The sequence below is a fragment of the Eubalaena glacialis genome, chromosome 15, assembly GCF_028564815.1.
Source record: "Eubalaena glacialis isolate mEubGla1 chromosome 15, mEubGla1.1.hap2.+ XY, whole genome shotgun sequence".
Classification (NCBI taxonomy): Eukaryota; Metazoa; Chordata; class Mammalia; order Artiodactyla; family Balaenidae; genus Eubalaena; species Eubalaena glacialis.
Window position 1 is genome coordinate 78,169,434 of NC_083730.1, and position 21,211 is coordinate 78,190,644.

The 21,211-nt window shown below is 42.0% G+C and overlaps 1 protein-coding gene across 2 annotated transcripts in view; it reads left to right on the forward strand.

Annotated features, from left to right (window-relative positions):
• Positions 1 to 21,211, forward strand: part of PTPN11 (protein tyrosine phosphatase non-receptor type 11) — an 86,053-nt gene that overhangs the window by 47,339 nt on the left and 17,503 nt on the right. For both annotated transcript variants that reach the window (XM_061170505.1, XM_061170504.1), the window contains exons 10-14: positions 4,201 to 4,332; positions 8,439 to 8,593; positions 9,506 to 9,573; positions 10,074 to 10,225; positions 19,775 to 19,887. In XM_061170505.1, the coding sequence (XP_061026488.1) occupies positions 4,201 to 4,332; positions 8,439 to 8,593; positions 9,506 to 9,573; positions 10,074 to 10,225; positions 19,775 to 19,887 (620 nt within the window). The remainder of the gene's footprint in view (positions 1 to 4,200; positions 4,333 to 8,438; positions 8,594 to 9,505; positions 9,574 to 10,073; positions 10,226 to 19,774; positions 19,888 to 21,211) is intronic.

A 21,211-nucleotide genomic window follows, 5' to 3' on the forward strand; every position in this document is an offset into this window, starting at 1 on the left:
CTATATACTCTACTTTTTTGAAGTATTGGACATGTCAGGTTGAACATGTTAAGAACTGAATAGGGACTTCCCTGGTGGCGCAGTGGTTAAGAATCCACCTGCCAATGCAGGGCACATGGGTTCGAGCCCTGGTCCCAGAAGATCCCACATGCCGCAGAGCAACTAAGCCCATGCGCCACAACTACTGAGCCTGCATTGTGGAGCCCATGTGCTGCAACTACTGAAGCCCGCGCGCCTAGAGCCCGTGCTCCACAACAAGAGAAGCCACCACAATGAGAAGCCTGCGCACTGCAATGAAGAGTAGTCCCTGCTCACCGCAACTAGAGAAAGCCCGTGGGTAGCAACGAAGACCCAACACAACCAAAATTAAAATATAAATAAATAAATAATTTTATTAAAAAAAAAAAAAAGCTGAGTAAACACAGTAAGCTTACTCTGACCCTCTGGGAAAAAGGGAGTAGGAGAAATTTGATTATGACGTACTTTGGTGTAGTTTTCTTTATGTTTCTTCTTCTTAGGGTTCATGGAGCTTCTTGGGTCTGTGGGTTTATAGTTTTCTTCAAATTTGAACAATGTTTACTATTTCTTCACATATGAACTGCCAACCCACCCTGTCCTGGAATACCAATTACACACATATTAGGCTATTTGAAGTTGTCCTGAGACTTTCTTCATTTTTTTTCAGTTCACTTTTTTCCCTCTGTGTCTGGGGTAAGTTAGATAAGTTTCTTTTGCTCTAAGTTAATCTTTTCGTCTGCAGTGTAGAGTCTGCTGTTCATCCTATCCAGTGTAATTTTCACAGTAGAAATTGTCCTTTTCATTTAAGTTTTATTTGAGTCTTTTTAATATATTCTATGTCTCTCTTCTTAACATGTCCATCATTTACTGTACCTTTTGAACATATGAAATATATTTATAATAACTTTTTAAATGTCCTTGTTACTAATCCTATTATATATGTCATTTCATTTTTCCATTTTAGTGGTTTAAGGTAGGAGAGTAAATCCAGTCTCTGTTACCCCATTGTGTCCAGAAGCAGAGGTCATAAAGGGAGTGTAAGAAGGCCTGTCTGGTACCTCCAGGGGATTAGAGGACTAATCAATAAACATTGATTTCATTTGTCATGTGAACTATACTCAGGACTTCAAAGCATTTAAAAAATTAATTTGAACTATCCAGACAATATATTCAGATAAACATTCAAACTCCTTACAATTAAAATTACCTTTGTCACCATCCCTCGTCCACCCGATTGTTCCCTCCTCCAACATAAACCCTCTTATCAGTTTGATGTGTATTCTTCGACACTGTCTTCTTGGCATTTGCATATGCATGTGTATAATAGGCATTATATACCTACATTTGCACATGTACATGTATTTACATACATACATGCACCTATAGAAGTATATAGTGCTATTTTCTGACAAGTACTGTATGAAAAAGTGCTGTCATACAGTAACTTTATTGTGTATCTTGGTTTTTTTTCCCCCCAGTAAATATATGTTCTAACTTCTTCTATTAGTACATATTGGCCTATCTCATTCTTTTTAGTAATTGCATGGTATTCCATGGTATGGATGTACCACCATTTGTTTAACCGTCATATATTAGGCATTTAAATGTTTCAGTTTTTGCTCTTATAAACAGTGCTGAAGTGAACAATCTTGTTCTTGCTTTTGTATGTGGCACGTGTTTCTCTAGGTTAGATGTCAAGAAGAATTGCTAGGTCATAGGGGGTGTGCATGTCATAAATTAAAAAAAATTTTTTTTTAATTTTATTTTTCTTTTTTTCTCTTATCTTTTTTCTGTTTTTGAAATTTTTTTGTTTATTTTTTCTTGTTTATTTATTGTTTTTGCTTTTGCATGTTGCAAATTTTAATAAATTCTGCCAACTACCCTCTAGAGTGGTTGTCCCAGTGTACACTCCCCCCAAGCAGCATATGCCTAGTACCCATCTCCCTGCACTCTTCATGACACTTCAGGTTTTTAAAAATTATAACATCCCACACCTATAGAGAAGCAGACAAATCTCACTGAGTGACAGCTGTATGTGTTATCCCAAAGTGAACCCATCCATTGTGGATTTTTTAATATGGAAAGGTTCTCTGTTTTTGTTTGTGTTCTAGTCAAAGTTCTTTTTTTTAGATATACTTTAACTGGTTTATGTAAAAGTTGCGTGGAATGTAGCAGTCATACCCTATAAAAAGACAGATGTGTGATTTTGGATTTTACCCCTTCTAATGTAATTTTCATACCAGTTGTGAAGGGCAGTGTGATTTTGTAAGATTTTCGTTGTTGTACTGCTAGTTGTTACACTTCTGAATACCTTTGAGGCCAGGTCTGGTCATTGTGAAACAAAGGCTTCCGCTAGCAGCTGCCTGCAGTAACAGTAGATGTTCTTGAATTAACGGACAAGTTAAAATGTCTTCATAGTTTCTGCTTCAGGTGAGTGTCACCTGCTCTAAGTATGGAAAGGAAAACTGAGCCCTCCGTCCTGCCTGTTGCCTGATTGCAGTTGTAGGAGGCCACCTGTTCTCAGAGGACTTGGGAGCTGTGAAGAGAGGGTTCTCAGGTCACTTCAGAGGGATCAGGATTGGTCCCTCTCAGAAGAGCTGCCAGAAACTCCTAGAATAGACAGACGTTGGGCCAAGTCACTCTGCCCCCTGCTCCTTACCTCCTTCTCCCGGCCTTTGTCTGTTTTCTCATTCTTCCTCTGTACTCTGCTGCTGGAGAAGAGGACATGATGGGCTTTCAGTCTCCCCGTGAGCGTTTCTGGTAACTTGTTCGCTTGTTATCCCCTCCAGTGCACAGAAGAAAAACCAGACTCTGAATTCCCTTTGATTCCTGGGCTTTAATTTAAGAGCTAAAGTATTAGCACTCACATTTTAGAATTTGTTTGCCAAGGTTTACATCAGAGTTTGGGAAACTGGGAGGAGGGCACAGTAGATTGCAGATATGCAGAGTCAGCTACAATGTTAGGAGTTGTGATTTAATTTGTCTTCTTTTGAGCGACCAGCAGTCCTCAGAATTGATTGGAGAGTGACAGCATTGCATACATTTAATAGTCAAAGTGTTTATTTGGGGATAATAAAAATTGTGTCAAATCTGTCGAAGAGGTTTTTGGATCTACAGAATCGTGGAGGGAAAGCTGAATTCAGAATAATACATAAAAGACCACATAAGCCATGCCAAGCAGAAAAGTAAACACTGTCCATTAATTCTTCTGTTGACCTTTCCTCCTGCCATGTTTTTTTTCTTTCCCTCAGTCATTGACTTTGGGGGTGTCTGCAGCTGCTCTCTGATTTCTTGTTTTATAACAGTGAATTTCTCTGTCTTCCTAATGTACAAGGTAGATTTCTCTCGCTGATATTTGCGTCTTGGTTGTTGTTGAAAGTGAGTGGTGTGGGTGACTGCTCCCAGGAAAAAACAAGACACAAAGGCATTCTCTGCCCAGGACACATCACCAAATATAGGCAGACTCATCTCTCATTGAGCAAAATATCTTCCTCTTTGGCAGCCAGAATGATTCCCTTGGTGCCGTATTCTCCAATCTGCCTGCTCTGAAGCCAGCAGCTATTGCAGGCTTGGCGTTCCCAGGCACCCAGTTAAGCGAAGGTGACGTGTGTAGCAGGTATCAGATGGATCTGGATATAGAAAAAGCAGCTGGTTCAAAACCCCATCAGCTGCCTTTCTGTGCTGGAGTTATTCACACTTGGGTTAGGTAAGGCAGGGAGACCTCCTACACCGGCACGGAAATGAACCAGACAGTCTGGCTCGTTGGGCAGCCCATCCACCTCCAGAGCCCCTGCTTGCCTTCCCTGCAGAGTGACTGGCAGATCTCCGGAATTCAGGACTGAGTGCATGCTAGACAGCACCTTCACATTGGGTAGTCCCCTTCTTTCTGCCTCTTTGGTTCTTTACAGAGAAATAAACACTGACTCTCCTTGAACCTGTGGCTTAAATTAGACAATTTTGCAGCAGCGGCTTTCTCTTCCCACTTCTCCCTGGTTCTCCACACACCTGCTTTTCTTTTTGAATTCTTCTTTCCTTCTTTCACAACCCAACAGTTAGATACCAGACAGGCCATTTTCCATGTTAGTGGTCATCAAGGAAGACTTGAACGTTGGTTTTCTTTTGGTTTCGGCTTTCATGTCAGACTTCACAGAGATTAACTGTCTTTTCTCTGATCCCTTCCAGAGTAAATGTGTCAAATACTGGCCTGATGAGTATGCGCTAAAAGAATACGGGGTCATGCGCGTTCGGAACGTCAAAGAAAGTGCTGCTCATGACTACACGTTAAGAGAACTTAAACTTTCGAAGGTTGGACAAGTAAGTATATTGTCGTACTTTAGAGACTTTGGTAACTGCGCGTGGTGTACGTTAATCCAGGGTCGTGCGGTTACTCCTGTCTGCATACCTTCAGGCATTCATTCACTCACTGAATTACATCCATCTATCAGGCGCCTTCTATGTGCCAGGCACCGTCAAGGTACTACTGATACATCGCAAACCAGACCGGCACAGTCCCTGCCCCCACAGAGCCTGGGGAGGTGGAAGGTTAAGGAGTAAATAACCAACTAAGCTTTCCGATTGTGCTCCAGCTGTGAAAGCCACAGGATGGTGTGTTAGAGAGTGACTGGGTACCCGAGATGGAGTAAACAGGGAGGGCCTCTCTGAGGGGGTGCCACGCAAGCTGAGACCTGAAGGTGGAGCAGCATCCAGGGGGTCAGGAGAGGAGTGTTCTAAGCAGAGGGAGCAGCCAGTGCAAAGGCCCTGGGGCCTATTTAGTGACCAAATTCCATGGCATCAGCTTTTAATTGCTTGTAGTTCAGGTTTGTCCCTGGGGTGACTAACTTTGAATCCAACAAGATTTGGATTCATTTTAATTTTATGGTGAGAGGGGCTTACTTTTTCAAGGTCCTTTGGGGACACAAAGGTAAGCGAAATAGCCTTTGTCCTCAGGGAATTGCAGTCATGTAGCCGAGAGAAGCCACGTATACAAAGTCCTGTGCTGTCGAGCAGACACCGGCTGTCACACCCGTCTAAGGTGCTGGGGTTCTGCTGAGGCTGGGCTTCCTTCCGGCCGGGGCATCAGGGAGACCGTCTCAGAAGAGGGTGGGCCTTTAGGGCGGGGTCTCTGTGGGAGAAGATGGTGGAGGGAGGGCCTCCCAGATGAAGTGTCGTTGTCAGCGAGGGTTCTGAAGTGCCAACGTCAAGGAAATGGGGTTTACAGGGAATGAAGGCAAGTGGGGACTTGAGGGAGTAAACTTGGGTTGAGAGAGGTTGGGACCAAGTTGGGAAGAGCCTTAACTCTCATGTGAAGAAATGTAAATTTTAGGGACTTCCCTTTTGGTCCAGTGGTTAGGACTCTGTGCTTCCATTGTAGAGGGCCTGGGTTCGATCCCTGGTTGGGGAACTAAGATCCCACATGCCGCAGGCATGGCCAAAAAAAAAAAAAAAAGAAATGTAAATTTTATTCATTGGCTGGTGTAGGACCCGTGATGGTTCTTGTGCCAAGTGGACACATGTGTGGAGACAGGTGCCAGGAAGGTGTCCTACAGCCCCCCGAGGGAGGAGTGGGATGGGGTGACTCCAGTGGCCAGGACGCCTGTAACCAGGAGGGCTCCACAGAGGTCTAGGTCTGATGGCCTCTCTCCACGTTTTGCTTCTTTTTCCTTCCTTTGGAAATGAATATGATATAAAATGCCAGAATAAACTCTAGAAGAGAAGCGAGGGATGTGAGAGACCCCTTGGGGGGGGGTGAAGTCTGCAGGGTGTGTAGGGATAGTTTGGCTATTGGAGGAGGAGGAGGAATCAGACATCGTAGGGTTTTGAGTCTGAGTGGACGGTGGCACTGTGGCAGAGGTCTGAAAAGCTGGAAGATGTACAGGATGGTAGGGCTTGAATCGTTTGGGTAAAAGATGGTAGGGGCAATGGAAAGAAGGGGACCGACTGGAGATAATTGTGGATGTAAATGTGAAGGGATTTGATGATGGCGTGAACGAGGGGCAAGGGCTGCAGCAGATTTGAGGAGGGAGGGAGGATGAAGCGCAACCTGCTGGACACGTAAAGTTTGAGATGCCTTTCAGACGTCGAGGCGAGGATGCCAGGGAGGCAAGGGTGGAGGCTGAACGAGGAGGGGGATGGGATCTAGAGCATCGTGGATGGGTTGGTTTTGATCGATGGGGATAGTACTTCTTGGCCACAGGAGGGAAAGAGGAGAAGGTGGCCACAGATACAGGGAGGGGAGCTGACAGGGATTTGCTCTAAATTCTCTCTCAGACCTGAGGCAAGGCCATCCATTGACATTCAAAGGGAATAAGAAGAGGCGAAATGTTTGAGGAAAGTGAGGAAAGGATGAAATAGTCATTGTGTAGCAAGGCAAGAAATCCAGTAAATTTCTGGGCAGTGCTGAGTGCCCATTGAGGTGGTGAAGATGAACATTCAGTGATACCAGTCACCTGGTGTGAGTTTTCTCCAAGGACACTCTGTTCCTTGGGTACAAAACAGGGAAAGTGGGTGGTTAGGTTCGTCCAGGCTTGGGGCTTCGCTGGGGCGGGGCGGGGTGTGTGTGTTTGTGTGTGCAGTGGATGGAGAGAGGGTGGAGGGAGTGGACGTCTGTGATGGAGAGTGACTGTCAGGAGAGTGCGTGGAATCTGAGCTGGGCACTCCGCCAACGAGGGCAGGAGGAGGCAGGCGGAGGGTGGAGGAGGGGCTCAGTGGTCTGGTGAGTTCCAGGAGGTGGTCGGGGGACTGAAGTGAGCTGGAAGCCTCAGCAGTTGTGGTCCAGGGTGGGATGTCAACCTTCTGATGTCAGCGGGGGTGCAGTTGTGGGGAGAGAGTGGAGGTTCAATCTATTGCAGAGACTGAGAGAGGAGTTGTCAAGCAGAAATGAGACAGAGATTTAGAGGACATCAGACAAAGATTCCAGATAGGTTTTTCTTCAGGTTTAGTGATAAACTACCCATCTTCTCATCATCAGGTGTTTCTCAGTAGCAGGTGTATTTTTCTTCAGTTTTAGTGATAAACCATCCATCTTCTTGTTATCGGAGATTTGGGAGGAGCAGGTACGGGAAATGTTGGCGTTTGGGTTTGTGTTTTGCACCCTCGGATGCAGGTGCTGACATGGGACCGATCATTTCTCCAGAATTGCTGGTCACAGATTATCTGCTTTTTTGTAGAGCTCGATCCATGTTTTCTAAAGTGCTATCACATGATCTCATTTAAGCCTCCTAATTGCCTGGGAAGGAGGGGTGGGAGCAGAGACCTCAGTGGCCATTTACGAAGGAGGAGGAGCAAGGGTGCTCCGGGTGCTGGATGCCTCTCGTTCCCTGTCCTTTCTGTGACCCTGGTAGCCCCCTGATTTTTAGCTCACTGGTAACATCCAGAAAAATCTTTTTCTGACTCAGCAGATTAAATGCACATAATTCAAGAAAGGATCTTGATTGTGGTTCAGATTCCCTGGATGTTCTGAAGGTTACTGGTGGTGGACACTGGTCTAGTTACTCTCTCTCTCTTTTTTTAAATCCCCTTTAAAAACGTTACTTAGCTTGGATTGTCTCCAGATATGTAGGAAGAAGATGTAGTGACGAATAGTGCTGTTACAATGATCCAATCTGGGTAGACCCAGAACACGATGCTTTTTGGTTTTTTGTGGTCTTGGTACCCTTGTTGACCTTTATTAATGTCAGTGCTCAGAAGAGCACCAGTGTGCTGAGTCTTTTAACTGTCTACTGCGCAGTGGCTGTGTGTTTAATTGACGTTGTTTAGTCCTCACGATGGTATCGTGACTGAGAGATTCTTATCTCCATCGGCAAATGAAGAAGTTGAGGCTTAGAGATGTCCAGGGGCCGCAGTGAGTGTGAATCCTGAGATTTGGGCCTAAATCCACCCATCTGATTGCAAAGCCTGTCTTCTTATCTGCTTTGCACCAAACAGAGGTTTAAATATATTATAATAAAAGTGTGTGTTGGGGGAGGGGAGGAGGGCCAGGTACAAAAAGACAAAGAGGAACAAGTGCTTGAGGGAATACCCGTTTTCTCATCCGGTGGGAGGAGAGCCCTGAGTCCCAGAGGCCTCAGTTGCCTCTCAGGTAGAGCTGCACTTGGATGAAGAGGATCAGGGACCTCGTCTGCCCCTGGCTGAGGATTCAGAGACTGGTTCAGGCTGTAGTTTCCTGAAGAACAAATAGCCATATGAGGCATCTTGGTTCTTATGACAGAGGCCAAGGGTTGCCTCCAGGATTGCTCAGCCAGACCCAAAAGGAGGAGAGATCTGGGAAACTCGTGAAGGGGACCTGTAAACAGTGTGTGAGGAGGCTCTGTGCGGGCCCGGTCCCCTGGCTCACGTAGGATCTGGGAAAGATGGGGACCAGATGATTCCTCAACCCCTTGATTTATTTAATTCTTTTCTGGTTTTTCTTGGCTCTACTCCAGGGGAATACGGAGAGAACGGTCTGGCAATACCACTTTCGGACCTGGCCGGACCACGGAGTGCCCAGTGACCCCGGGGGCGTGCTGGACTTCCTGGAGGAGGTCCACCATAAGCAGGAGAGCATCATGGACGCGGGGCCTGTGGTGGTTCACTGCAGGTGACCAACCCTTCCACCTCTAGGACGCTGCCTGTCCCGTGTCCTGACGCCCAGGGGGCTTGTTTTTACCTGCCCATCCCTAGCTCTTTAACTGAGGGAAAAATTTAATCTCTGTTTGAGACATTAAGGGACCACTTTGACCCAAAGTACATTTCTTCTAGATCCTACGGGACCACCATATACCTGGGGGTGGTGGGGCAGAGGGTGGTAAACACAGTCCTTATTCTCAAGGAGCCCTTAGTCTGGTAATGTTTGCTTGGTTTTCTTTGTTAGTATAGTAATTTAGGATTCATCTCTTTGATTGTGCTTCTGTTCTCTTTTTCCACGGAAATAAGGTATACTTTTTCCCCTGACAATATACTTGTTTGCTTCAGAAGATTCGGATTGCTCCCCATCCAGGCTTCTAGAAGCCAGGCCCATGGCCTCTGCACCAGAGTTCGCAGGCTGCTGGTGCCCAAGCTTAGGTTTCATGATTATACTGGGGAAAGTTTGGTTTCCTAAATCTCTTTCATATGCAAGTAGATGTGTGTGAAACGTTATTTATTCAGTTCTTTAAAAGCTCCCTTTTATTTAGCACTTGCTCTGTACCAGCACCTGAGCTCAGTGCTTTTCATCCGTTACTCATATTTGATCCTCACAACAACCCATTTCACAGATGAGGAAACTGAGGGTCAGAGAGGTTAAGGGAGTTGCCTCAGGCACATTGTGCTGGAGAAGCTGGGCTCCAAGTGTAGGATGGACTGAGTCCAAAGCCCTGTGCTCTTTGCTAATATATTTGCAAATATAAATAGACAATCTTATAAACACTCCCAAGAGCAGACATTGTTTCTGTGAATATTAATAGCTTGGTTTTGCGTATAAAACCCTCATGAATGACTCAGTTGTCCTCGCTCTTCATCCTTCTGCCCACAGTGCTGGAATTGGCCGAACAGGGACGTTCATTGTGATTGATATTCTTATTGACATCATCAGAGAGAAAGGTAGGTCATCTGGAGGACAAGAAGCTACGGTTCCTGTTTTCAGTTTATGGAAGGAAAGTGCTAGTGAAAATAGCCTGTAGAAGAGAATTGAATGTTAAAATATTTTCACAAAAATTTAGGCCGGAGACTTCAGCTTTCAGTATGTTTGCCAGAGAACAGAAGTGATGCTGTTTGAGCTTTTGGCATAAAACAAAGCCTAGGAGCTGTGGGTGCCACTGCTCTGGTCTTTTGTTGAACATGCAGCTGCCTAATCCTTGCTGATGGTATGGGACAGTGCTGTTGGAACGTGAGGGACCCCTCACTGCTGACCCTTTACCCTGTAATCTTCTAGGATCCTTGGTATTGGTCAGAAGGCCAGTGCTGTAGCCCTTGGAACATGTTCGGTTAGAACATTAAAGACTAAATTTGCTTTATCTCTGAGTCTGCTAACAGTTGTGCATTAAACCACTTCACATTGTCTCTGCAGTTTATCCTGATACTCCATGGTGCTTGCTTTGTAGGTGTCGACTGTGACATTGACGTTCCCAAAACCATTCAGATGGTGCGGTCTCAGAGGTCAGGGATGGTCCAGACAGAGGCACAGTACCGATTCATCTATATGGCCGTCCAGCATTATATTGAAACACTACAGCGCAGGATTGAAGAAGAGCAGGTACCAAGCCTAGAAGGCTGGCGTGTGGATTTTCAGTGGTTTTTTCTGGGCAGCTTGGTTATACTCTCCTTCCATGCAAAAGAACAGGCTCTGATAGATAACTGTCTTTCTTTGAAAAGGAGAAACAAGTTCCCAACCAGGAAGGGCCTCTCTGGAAACGAATTATTCCCTACTTCACAGCTCTGATTTTTCAGTATGGAGTAGCTCAGGAAGGGGCACCAGGCCTGACAGATTGGGGAAACAGCCACAGAAAAATTGGGATTTTCCCAGGCTCACGTGGCAAGCTTAGAACTCAAAGCCTCAAAGTTTCCAGCCTGTTCCACTTTTGGTCCAGGTGATATTCATCCTGATTCCATCTCTTAAATGAACGCCTCACTCTTAATAGCACATGGGGGTTTGAACCACCAATTTGGTCGAGTTGGAAACAGTAAAATTTCAATTTTAATAAGCCATGCATAATGAAGAACAATGTGGCGTTGGTGCCTTTCCATTGGAAGCTCTTCATAACAGACACAAAGCTGAGTTAAAGAGGATTGAGGAGGCTGCTCTTTTGGGAGCGTAGGCTTATCTCCCTCCCCAGCCCCAGCCCCGGCCCCGACGCTGCGCTGCAGACTGGATAGTGTCTAAACACCAACGGTATTTGCCTGCTTTACCCTGTTTATTGCCTTCCAGAAAACTCAGCTTCTCAAAATAGGACCTGCCACCTAATTGAAAGATTTCTAGCCTAGCAGCATAGCCACGTTATCAAAGTGTGGTTAGCCAAAGTTAGTTAGTTAGTTTAGTAGGTTCTCAGTCCGTACAGAAATACTCACTAGATTGTTTCCTTGTACAAAAACATCTTCAGAAGCAGTGTGTGTATAGAAAGGTACCATCAAATAGTTAACAAGCTACTGGTTTTGAACTTTACTGCTTTAAGTCTGACTTTGTGTGATTGTAAGTGCTATGAACTGTTTAGATGGTTACTGTAGGCTGTTTTATATTTGTCTCCCACTTATATTAATTTGGGCCAGGAATACTTAAAGCATAAAGTTGCCCAAAGAGAAGGACTCCTAATAAATACAAGAGAGTATAGTACAGTTGGTACAAATGGGAAGTTATTCGGGAATATCTTGAAGAACATAATGTAGTCTTGTTCAGAAAAGCTGGGGGGAAAGCTCTCTATTTCACTCAGAAGCTTTGGTTTTTCTTCTTGTTTTGGAGAATTTAGGGACTTTCCCTCCCAGCTTTTCTGGCACTTCAGATCTTCCCATTACCATATATGGTCCCTCTGACCCTGAATTTGAAGTTGTAATTTGGATTTAGGAACTACTTAAAAAAAAAAAACCTTTATTGCTGCTCTTTTATTGGAGGTGAGGGGTAGGAGAGGTAGAATGTAGACAGAATGTCGACTATAGAAACTGAATGTCCCTGGTAATCGCATCCCAAGAGTACTAGAATGCATGCATGCAATCATCCACTCAGCCAGTACTTTTTGGTGCCAATATGTGTCAGCACATGAACTACTATTTGGTATATGAGCCTTTGGATTTATGTAGCCTAAATATATGTAGGCTTAGATTATATTTATTTTTAAAAATTAGATCCCATGATATGTTGTTTTCTGCATTGTATTGTTTGATTCAGTGTAGGAACTTGCTACTTGATTTAGTGGTAAAGTAAGAAGTACTTTATTTTAGCAGAAGGTTTAAGTGGCAGACTTAAGAACATTAAAACCACCTGATTTTTAAATTAAGCAAAAGAACAAAACTCATTTAGGATAATTAATATTTTGAAATACAGTCATTTCCAAAATTATGAAGCATTAAGGACCTGGAAGAATTAAGCATTAAGGAGTGGAAGAATGTGCTACAGAGGGATAAATGAAAAAAAGAAAAGGCAGTAGAGAAACAGACAGCATTGGAAGGAGGAAATGCAGAAACAGAGGTGGGAATCTAGAGGAAATGCAAATGAGCAAGACTGAGAAAATTCTCAGCTCTTTATAAATGGATCTTCTCACACTCTGCTGTTTACTTGGAAGTAGATTTCTTTTGTTAACTTCCATTTCAGAATTAAAACAATTTTTTTTTATTTGCAGAAACAGTATAATGGAATTCCCTTCACCCACCTTTCCTGACTGTTAACATTTTAACACATTTACTTTATCACTGATTCATTTTCTCTCTCTCTCTCCATATGTATATACACACATACACACGTATATAAATAACTTTATATATACCTATATAATTTTTTAAATGAAATGTTTGTAGGTTGCAAACATTAATGTCCCTTTGCCTCCAAATACTCTGATGTGTATTTCCTAGAAATAAGGACATTCTCTTCTATAAGCATAGTAAAATTATCAAAATCAGGAAATTAGCACTGATATAGTAGCTATTTTCGAATCTATAGACCGTGTTCAGATTTTGCCAATTTGTCCTACTAATATCCTTCGTGTGGTTCAGGGTCACGTGGTGCATTTAGTTGTCATGTATTTTTAGTCTCCTTTAATCTGGAGCAGTATTCAATCTTTATCTTTCATGACCTTGACATTTTTGAAGAGTTCAGACCAGTTGCTTGGTAGAATGCTCCTCAGTTTGGATTTGTATGATGTGTTCTCTTGATGAGATTCAGGTCATGCATTTTTGACAGGACGGTCGCAGAAGTGATGCTGTGTCCTTCCTGGTGCATCACATCATGAGCTCCCTCTTGGTTTGTTTCGCTCCTGGCGGTGTTAACTTTGATCACTTGATTAAGGTGTTGTCTGTCTGATTTCTCCACTGTTAAGTTGCTGTCTTTCCCTTTTTAAGTAATATCTTGTAGGTAGATACAAGAAACTATATAAATGAACAATTTTTCATCATACTTTTTGCCTACCAGTTTTACATTCATTCACGATTCTTGCCAGGAAAAATTACCACTGTGACATTTGCCCAATGGTGATTTTCTCTTTCCACCATTCCCTTTTCATTTATTAGTTGGAAGCCTTCTATAAGGAATAGCTTTCCCATCTCCCTTATTTATTTACTCATTTATTTATTTATGTCAGAGGGGGTGATAGTCCATTACTGTTACTTATTCTGTTGCTTAAACTGTCCCAAATTTGCCTAGTGGGAACCTTTTCGAGTTGGTTCCTGTGTTTTTTTGTTATGTTCCCATTTTTGATTACTTCCTTACTCTTTTTGACACCACAAGATGATCTAGGTTCATCTTGTACTTTCCCAGCCATTTTTCTAAGGAGCCCTGATTCTTCTTATTGAAGAGTGGTATTCCAAAGCCAAGATCTGGATACTGGGTATGTTTGTTTGTACTGGTATAATATTCTTTGAATTGCTAATTAACAAATTAATTACTCCTCTTGTCCAGCTCTCTCTATATAATCCCTCTCTCTCTCTCTCTCTCATATATATATATGTGTGTGTGTGTGTGTGTGTGTATACACACATATACGCATGAGGCCATGCCTCCATTTGTCCTATTTTATTTGTTTCCCTAGCCTTGTGCTTCTTCGCAGATCTTCCATAATCTCCTTGGTTCAATAAAAAGGTGTTTTCACATTTGTTCATTTGTTTATTCATTCCTGCATTAATTAAAGTCAGTTGTATTATGTGCCAGGCACTGTGCCAGATCCTGGAAATATAAGTAGTCATGTTCCTGAAATGGAAATAAATCCGTATGATGGAGTAGAAGGAGTTAGAGGGAGAGCATGGGGCGTGTTGGGTGAGATTAGAAAAGTCAGCAGAGGCCAGATTTCGAGGGGGCGGGTCTTGCAGGCCATATTGAGGATTTAAAACTTTATCCTAAGGAAAATGGGAAATCACTGAGGATTTTGAAGCAGGGGAGTGACATAAAAAGATCCTCGGGTCTTCCCTGGTGGCACAGTGGTTAAGAATCCCCCTGCCAATGCAGGGGACATAGGTTCGATCCCTGCTCCGGGAAGATCCCACATGCCGCGGAGCAGCTAAGCCCGTGTGCCACAACTACTGACGCTGCACTCTAGAGACCTCGAACCACAACTACTGAGCCCGCGTGCCACAGTTACTGAAACCCACGCACCTAGAGTCCGTGCTCCGCAACAAGAGAAGCCACCGCAATGAGAAGCCTGTGCAGCACAACGAAGAGTAGCCCCCGCTCGCCGCAACTAGAGAAAGCCTACGTGCAGCAACGAAGACCCAACGCAGCCAAAAATAAATAAATAACAAATAAATACATTTATGAAAAAAAAGAGATCGTCATTTTAAAAAGAGGGCCCTGGCTTGAGAGGGAAGACTGGGTGGGCACCAGGCTTGAGCAGCTGCAGGGGGACCAGCGTCAGTGAGAACCGATGGTGGTTTGGACGGGATAGCAGGGGCTGATAGTGAGCCCAGGGAGAGTAGAACCAGTAAGATTCTGTGATTAGATGTGGAAGGAGCCAGGATGTTTGTGATCCTGACATTTGAGCCCAGAGCACCCTGGATGCATCGTCTTGTTGCTCCATAACTTAGACAAGAGCATTTTCATTTTACTCTCTCCCTGCTCTTGGCTTTTGGGCTTTTTTGTAATTTAAGGTTTAAGATTGTAACTGGGGTTACTCACGTGGAAAGATAGTTAATACCAGATGATTTTAGAGCCTCATGGTTGGTTCCTCCTTTCAACCTTGGCTGTGTGTCAGTTGACAAGACCGTAAGATTTATTATAAACATTGCAAGAGACTTGGTAACCATGCTATGTCATTGAATTCCAGTGGAGGATAGATCAATTTCAGATCATTTTTTAGACCTCCTCTGAAATAAATTTCCCTCCACTCCCCAAAGCAAAACAAAACAAAATGAAACAAAACAGCCCCTACCCCCTGAGAATTTTTCTTGATCTATAAGACAGCCTGGGCTGTCATGGTTCCGAGAAACAAACCCATCTGACTTGTGAATCAGTTTTATTTCTTGTTTTTCCAAAATAAGCTAAAAAGCTCCAGCATTTTTATGTTATTCCTCAAGCTGCTATGATTTTTAAAAATAATTCCTGTTCCATTTGCATTAATTATTCCTCATTGGAAAATTCTTTTGTCATCACTTCATGTAGAAATATTGATTTTGATTTTCAAGAAAGTGTGTAGTAGGGAGAAAGAAATGGGGGGATGGAGTTTCAGTCATGCAAGATGAAGAGGTTCTAGAGATCTGCTGTACACCAATAGCAGGTGGTTAACAATATTATACTGTACACATAACGTTTTGTTAAGAGGATATATCTCATGTGTTTTATTTTAAACCACAATTTTAAAAAAAGTGTTGAGTAGAAAGCATCTTTATGCTTCAGTTTATTTATTGTATATTAAAATTTTTTATTTAAAAAAATGAGTTAGGATTTTAAAACTTTTAAATAAGTGATGTTCTCTGTCAATTCTTCCAGCTAATATTTAATTTTAAATTATATTGTATCTTTAAAAAAGTTATTTCTTATGTAAGTCAGCATTTCAGTGCTAAAAAGTGTGTGGCTGCTATTCAGAGGTGATTATTCACAAGGGCTTTAAATTTTTAAAACCAGTTCAAAAAATTCAAATACTATATAGACTCAGTGAAACATTTTCTCCTCGGATTTCTTTTTTGCAACTTCTTCCCTAGACTATAAGTTCTGTAATGACTGCAATTTATAATAAATTGGTTTGGCTGCTTTAACAGAGGCTAAATAATACTGCCTTAAACAAGATAGAAGCTTATTTCTCTATAGAAAAGTCCAAGCTGGCAGGCAATTTGGGGATCAGAGGGTATAGGGCGGGGACCTAGGTTCATCCGGGGACCCAGGTACATTCGGTCTTGTCCCTCTACTGTCCTTTAGGACGTATCCTTTTCCACATGGTTGCAGAGAGTAGGAGGAAGTGGAGGGCAAGCAGCTGCCTGTTAATGTAGGAGTCAGACTTTCTCTGTCGAGGCTCAGACGGTGAGTCTCTTAGGCTTCCCAGTTGCATATGGTCTCTGTTGTATGCTCTCTCTCTGTTTTTACAACCCTTTAAAAACTATTAAACTTGTGATGAAGTAACTATTCTTACAAGCCTTGCCAAAGGTCTGGGCTAGATTTGTCCCGTAGGCCATTAGTTTGCCAACCCCTGTTTTAAGGTTATGACTAGAAATTGCACACCACTTCCTCATCTGTTAAAAAGGGCTGGGCCTTCCCTGGCGGTCCAGTGGTCAAGACTCCACGCTTCCACTGCAGGGGGCGTAGGTTCGATCCCTGGTAGGGGAACCAAGATCCCCCGTGCCGTGTGGCGTGGCCAAAAAAAATAAATAAATAACATAAATAATAAATAGGGCTAATAATAGTATCTATTTCAAAAGGTTGTTATGAGGATTAAAATGAGATAATATATTCAAATAGTGCCTGACACAAAGCCAGTGCTTAGAAAATTTTAACTGTTTTTACTGTAATAATAATTGATATTTAACTCTGTGAAAGAGAATTAGCATATTTTTCTTTTGTCTCCTGATTTTTGTCATTGTTTATGACATTTATATCATAATTATGACAGTTGTTCAGTGTTAGTGCTGTATTTAGATCAAAACTCTAGTCCTTTTATCATGGTTTCTGTTTCTCTGAATTCTTTGTTTTGATTTAGATTTACCTCTGTTGGCTAGATTTCATTACTAGCTGGTTTTTTTTTTTTTTTTTTAAGATAATTGCATTCTAAGTTTTTGCATGCTTTTTTTTTTTTTTTTTAAATGTCCAAACATTGGTTTTATATCTAAAGGGTAACTTAGCAGGGTATAAGATTCTTGGGGTTTTTTTTCCCCACAGGATTTTTTGGAATTACATGGCTGTGTTGGAGTCTAAAGTCAATTTGATTATCCCCCGTTACATGTGACTGACTTTTTCTGCCTGGAGATCCAATCCAGGCATATTCTTTATTGTTGATGTTTGGGAGATTGATTGTGAAGTTTTTCCTTTTAAAATGCAGATTCAGATTTTTTTTTTCCTTTGAGATTTCAGGAACATTTACTTGCATTATGTCCTAGAATACTTTTTTCTGTTTTATTTGTTCCCATCTTCAGGAATTCCATAATATATATCAAATCTCTTAATAGCTTTCTCCATCACTTTTATGTATTTTATTAATAGTTTAAAAAATATGTTTTCCTCTAGACTGTTTACAATGTCCCTTTCTATGTTTTTAGTTATTTAATTTTTTGCTACCTCTAATTAGACTTGAACTTACTATATTTCGTGTCTTTCTTCTTTTATTTCCTTTCGTTGCTTCGCCAGCTTGCTTTTCATCTCCTCTGTTGTCATATAATCTCTTATTTACGCTCTTTTTTAAGAAAGCTCATGTCTGTAAAGTCTATGATATTAAGGCAGAACTATTTGTGTTCATCTTTTCTTCTTTCTTTGTTTAGGTTCTTTTTTGATGTGTTTTCTCCATCTGCCTTTTGCTCTTTGCTCCCTTTTTTCCTTTTTGTACCTTCCCCCCTTCTTTATATAGGTTCTGTGCTGACCCCTTCATTATCGGATAGTCCATAGTGAGGGGAGGCAAGGTGGCTGAGGAGGTCCACAGCTTTGCTTGGGTTTGTTGTCTCAGTGCCCTGTTACCTTTGCCCTGGGAGCACATCCATGTGTTGGTGTTCAGGGGGTCATTCTGACTCTTTGCAATGCCTGTAGAGTCAGAGGGGTTAATAATGCTTCCTCCTACCCTGCCTCTCCTCTAGGCCACCTCAGCTGGGAGGGTGGCAGTGGATGGCAGAAAGGGCTCTTCAGACTGTGGGCCTTTCTACTGTGTTGAACTGGCTCTTGACAAGGCTTCCCCCACTTCTCCTGTGGCCTGCCATGGCTCAGCCCCAGGCCTTTCACTCCTGGGATAGCGACATTCAGGGGTTTCTTTTTCCTGCTACCACCTGAGGGGTATGTGTTGCTTCTCAGCTTCCTTCTTATTTTGGTCCACTTTTCACAGTACTATATCAGAGACACTTTATAGTTTGTAGATTGGAGTTGTAGCATTCCCTTGTTTTATGTGTAGTAAGATTTTCCATTTTTTATTTAGCTGTTGTTTTTGGTGAGTTTTGAGCAAAAAGTTTGAGGAAAAAGAAATTTCACTGGTGGATTTAAATTTCTTTTATGCTTTACATTTTATTTTGAAAAATTTAAAACATTCAGTACCACACCCATAATAGACCATTTCCTTTTGTCACATTTCTTTCAAATCTTTTTTCTTTTTAAAAGCAATCAAGTGTAACAGCTATATGGCTGAGATTCCGTTTGATACCCACCCCCAGGACCACCCCTCATCTTCACCCTCGGAACCCCAAGGCAGTAACTAGCCTTGCAGTCTCTTTTTGTATTTAAAAATTTTTAAATACAAATATCTGTATACAGTATATGACATTGTTTTTATGTTTAGAATCTTTAGCAAGATGATATACTGTTTCATTGTTTTGCAATTTGTGTTTTTCCACCTAACATTGTGTATGTAATCTGTTTTGATACACACATACACACACACACACACACACACACTTTTCCTTTTCACCGTTGCATATTATTTCGTGATACGAATGTGAGGTATTCATTGTGAGGTATTCAGTGTTCTCTTGGTGAACATTGTTAGGAATAGCACATCACTGGACATCCTTGTCAGCTCTTTCTAGGCTTGGGTGCGTGAGTTTCTCAAGAAGTAAACGTTTAAGGTTGTAAAATATATGTGCCTTTTCATCATTACCAGATACTAACTAGTTAGTACTATCAGTTCTGACTAATTGTGTACCAAAGTGATGGCACCAGTTCACCCTCTCAACAACAGTGAATGAAAGTCACTGCTGTACGTCAGTATTTGATATGGATACTTTTTCTAACATTTACCATTTCTTGAATAATCCTGTAATGAAGGCAGCATTATATAATGAAGATAACTTGATGGATTAGATTTTCGGAATTGGTTGTTTCTGGGTGAATTTAGGAGGAAAGAGTGATAAATCATCTAACTAGGAGTCCTACCTAATGCAGTTCATTCTGTATCTGAGATGAGATTACATTTTACTGGTTTTCTCTGCCTTTTTTCCCCCAGAGTATCATTGGGCTGAAAATAAAGTTTTAAATGTGCTAGTGTTTTTTCTGGAGTGGGGGTGGGGTGGGGACGATATGATGAAGTGTATTATTCTGCTAAGAGTGCTGCCATCTTTTGTACCTGTGTGCAGTTTTTACTTGGAGTGCGTTTATTTCTGAAACTCTTTTCCCACCTGTTTACTTGAAAATCATTAAATGTGTTGCAAGTGAACTATGAAATGATTAGATGCTAATGTGGCAAAGAACGTGTGAATTCTCTCTTAGTTCAGAAACAGGTACATTTCGTTTAATACAGTAAGTTGTTAATGCATGACTCTCTGCTTTTGAATTGTATGGTTCAAATGTCCTTTTCACCCATATGATGTATTTACATGAAGGAGGTGAATTCCCTGACATTTAGTCAACATACCAGTATTCAGGGTCCAACTTGTCTGTCTGTCAAACTCTCTCTCTCTCTCTCTTTTTTTCTTTTTAATGAAATGCCTTTTTGACTTCTTCATTCCCTCAAAAAAGTCACAGTTCTTCATATATGCAATCTTCACTTTTCAGAAAAGCAAGAGGAAAGGGCACGAATACACGAATATTAAGTATTCCCTGACGGACCAGGCAAGTGGAGATCAGAGTCCCCTCCCGCCTTGTACCCCAACGCCGTCCTGTGCAGAGTAAGTAGAATTGAAGGAAAATCTTTTTACGTGAACATAATCCTATAGAAAAGCTTAAAAAAATGATACGTCTTTGCAGCACATGCCTTTCCTTGGTGCGCATTATTGTTGCCTAACTGGTTCTTGAGTGTGCCAGTGGCTAGCTAAACTAAATTTTAATTGACCTAAACTGAAGGCTGCTTGCCACACTGGCTAGGAGTCTACGGGACTGTACATATATCAAGTGCTGGTTCTCCAAGGAGAATCTAATTTTTAAAAAATATTTTATTTATTTATTTATTTGGTTGCGCTGGGTCTTAGTTGCGGCAGGCGGGCTCCTTAGTTGCAGCTCGCCGGCTCCTCGGTTGTGGCATGCAAACTCTTAGTTGCAGCATGTGGGATCTAGTTCCCTGACCAGGGATCGAACCCGGGACCCCTGCATTGGGAGCGCGGAGTCTTAACCGCTGCGCCACCAGGGAAGTCCCAAGAGTCTAATTTTTCTTTTGATGGGGTGTGGATTGTTGCAGAGGTAGGTAACACCCTTTTTGACAAGTCAAGACTCTTTGCTATGTAAAAGTAAGTAAATTGACCATCAGTGTGTCAACACAATCATGGTCTAATTTTCCACAGTCAGCAGAAATCTACTGTGGGTATTTAAACTAGGTTAGCAAACTACAGCCCCCAGGCCAAATCTGGGCCATGGCCTGCTTTTGTACAGCTCATGGATGGTTCTTAAAGGGTTATTAAAAAAAACACACACACAAAGAATAATACATGACAGAGACCGTGTGTGGCCCACAGAGACTACATTATTTTCGGTCTGGTCCTGTACAGAAAAACTTTGCCAACTCCATGTTTAAACTAAAACATGTGATAAGAAAATATTTGTTAAATCGATTATGTGAATAACAATTGTAAGTTATTATTTTTCTGTATATCCTAAAGTCACTCTCTGGTATAACATTTACTTTTTATTTTCCCCTAAGAGTCTTATCCCTGTTTGCTTCTGATGTGGATTTTTAAACCCCTGTTGGCCTTAATACTCTATATAAACATTTTTGATAACATGTATGAGGCTCGTATTTACATTTGCTTTCTATTTAACATTGAAATGAAATTATATAGCAAAAGTATGCTCTCCACCAAGCTGCCTCTTCCTTCTGCCTGCTTTTTTCTTTCCCAGCGGACCGATGGGGAAAGTTGATTTTAAATTGCTATCTGCAGTGATTTGCAGTGGAACCAGCACGTGAGGGCTCCGAGTCCTTGCCAGAAAGCTTTCCCCACATGTTGGCTCAACAGAATTAGCTCTGACGACTCCCTTTTTACCAGTGGCCTGCCTGTGACT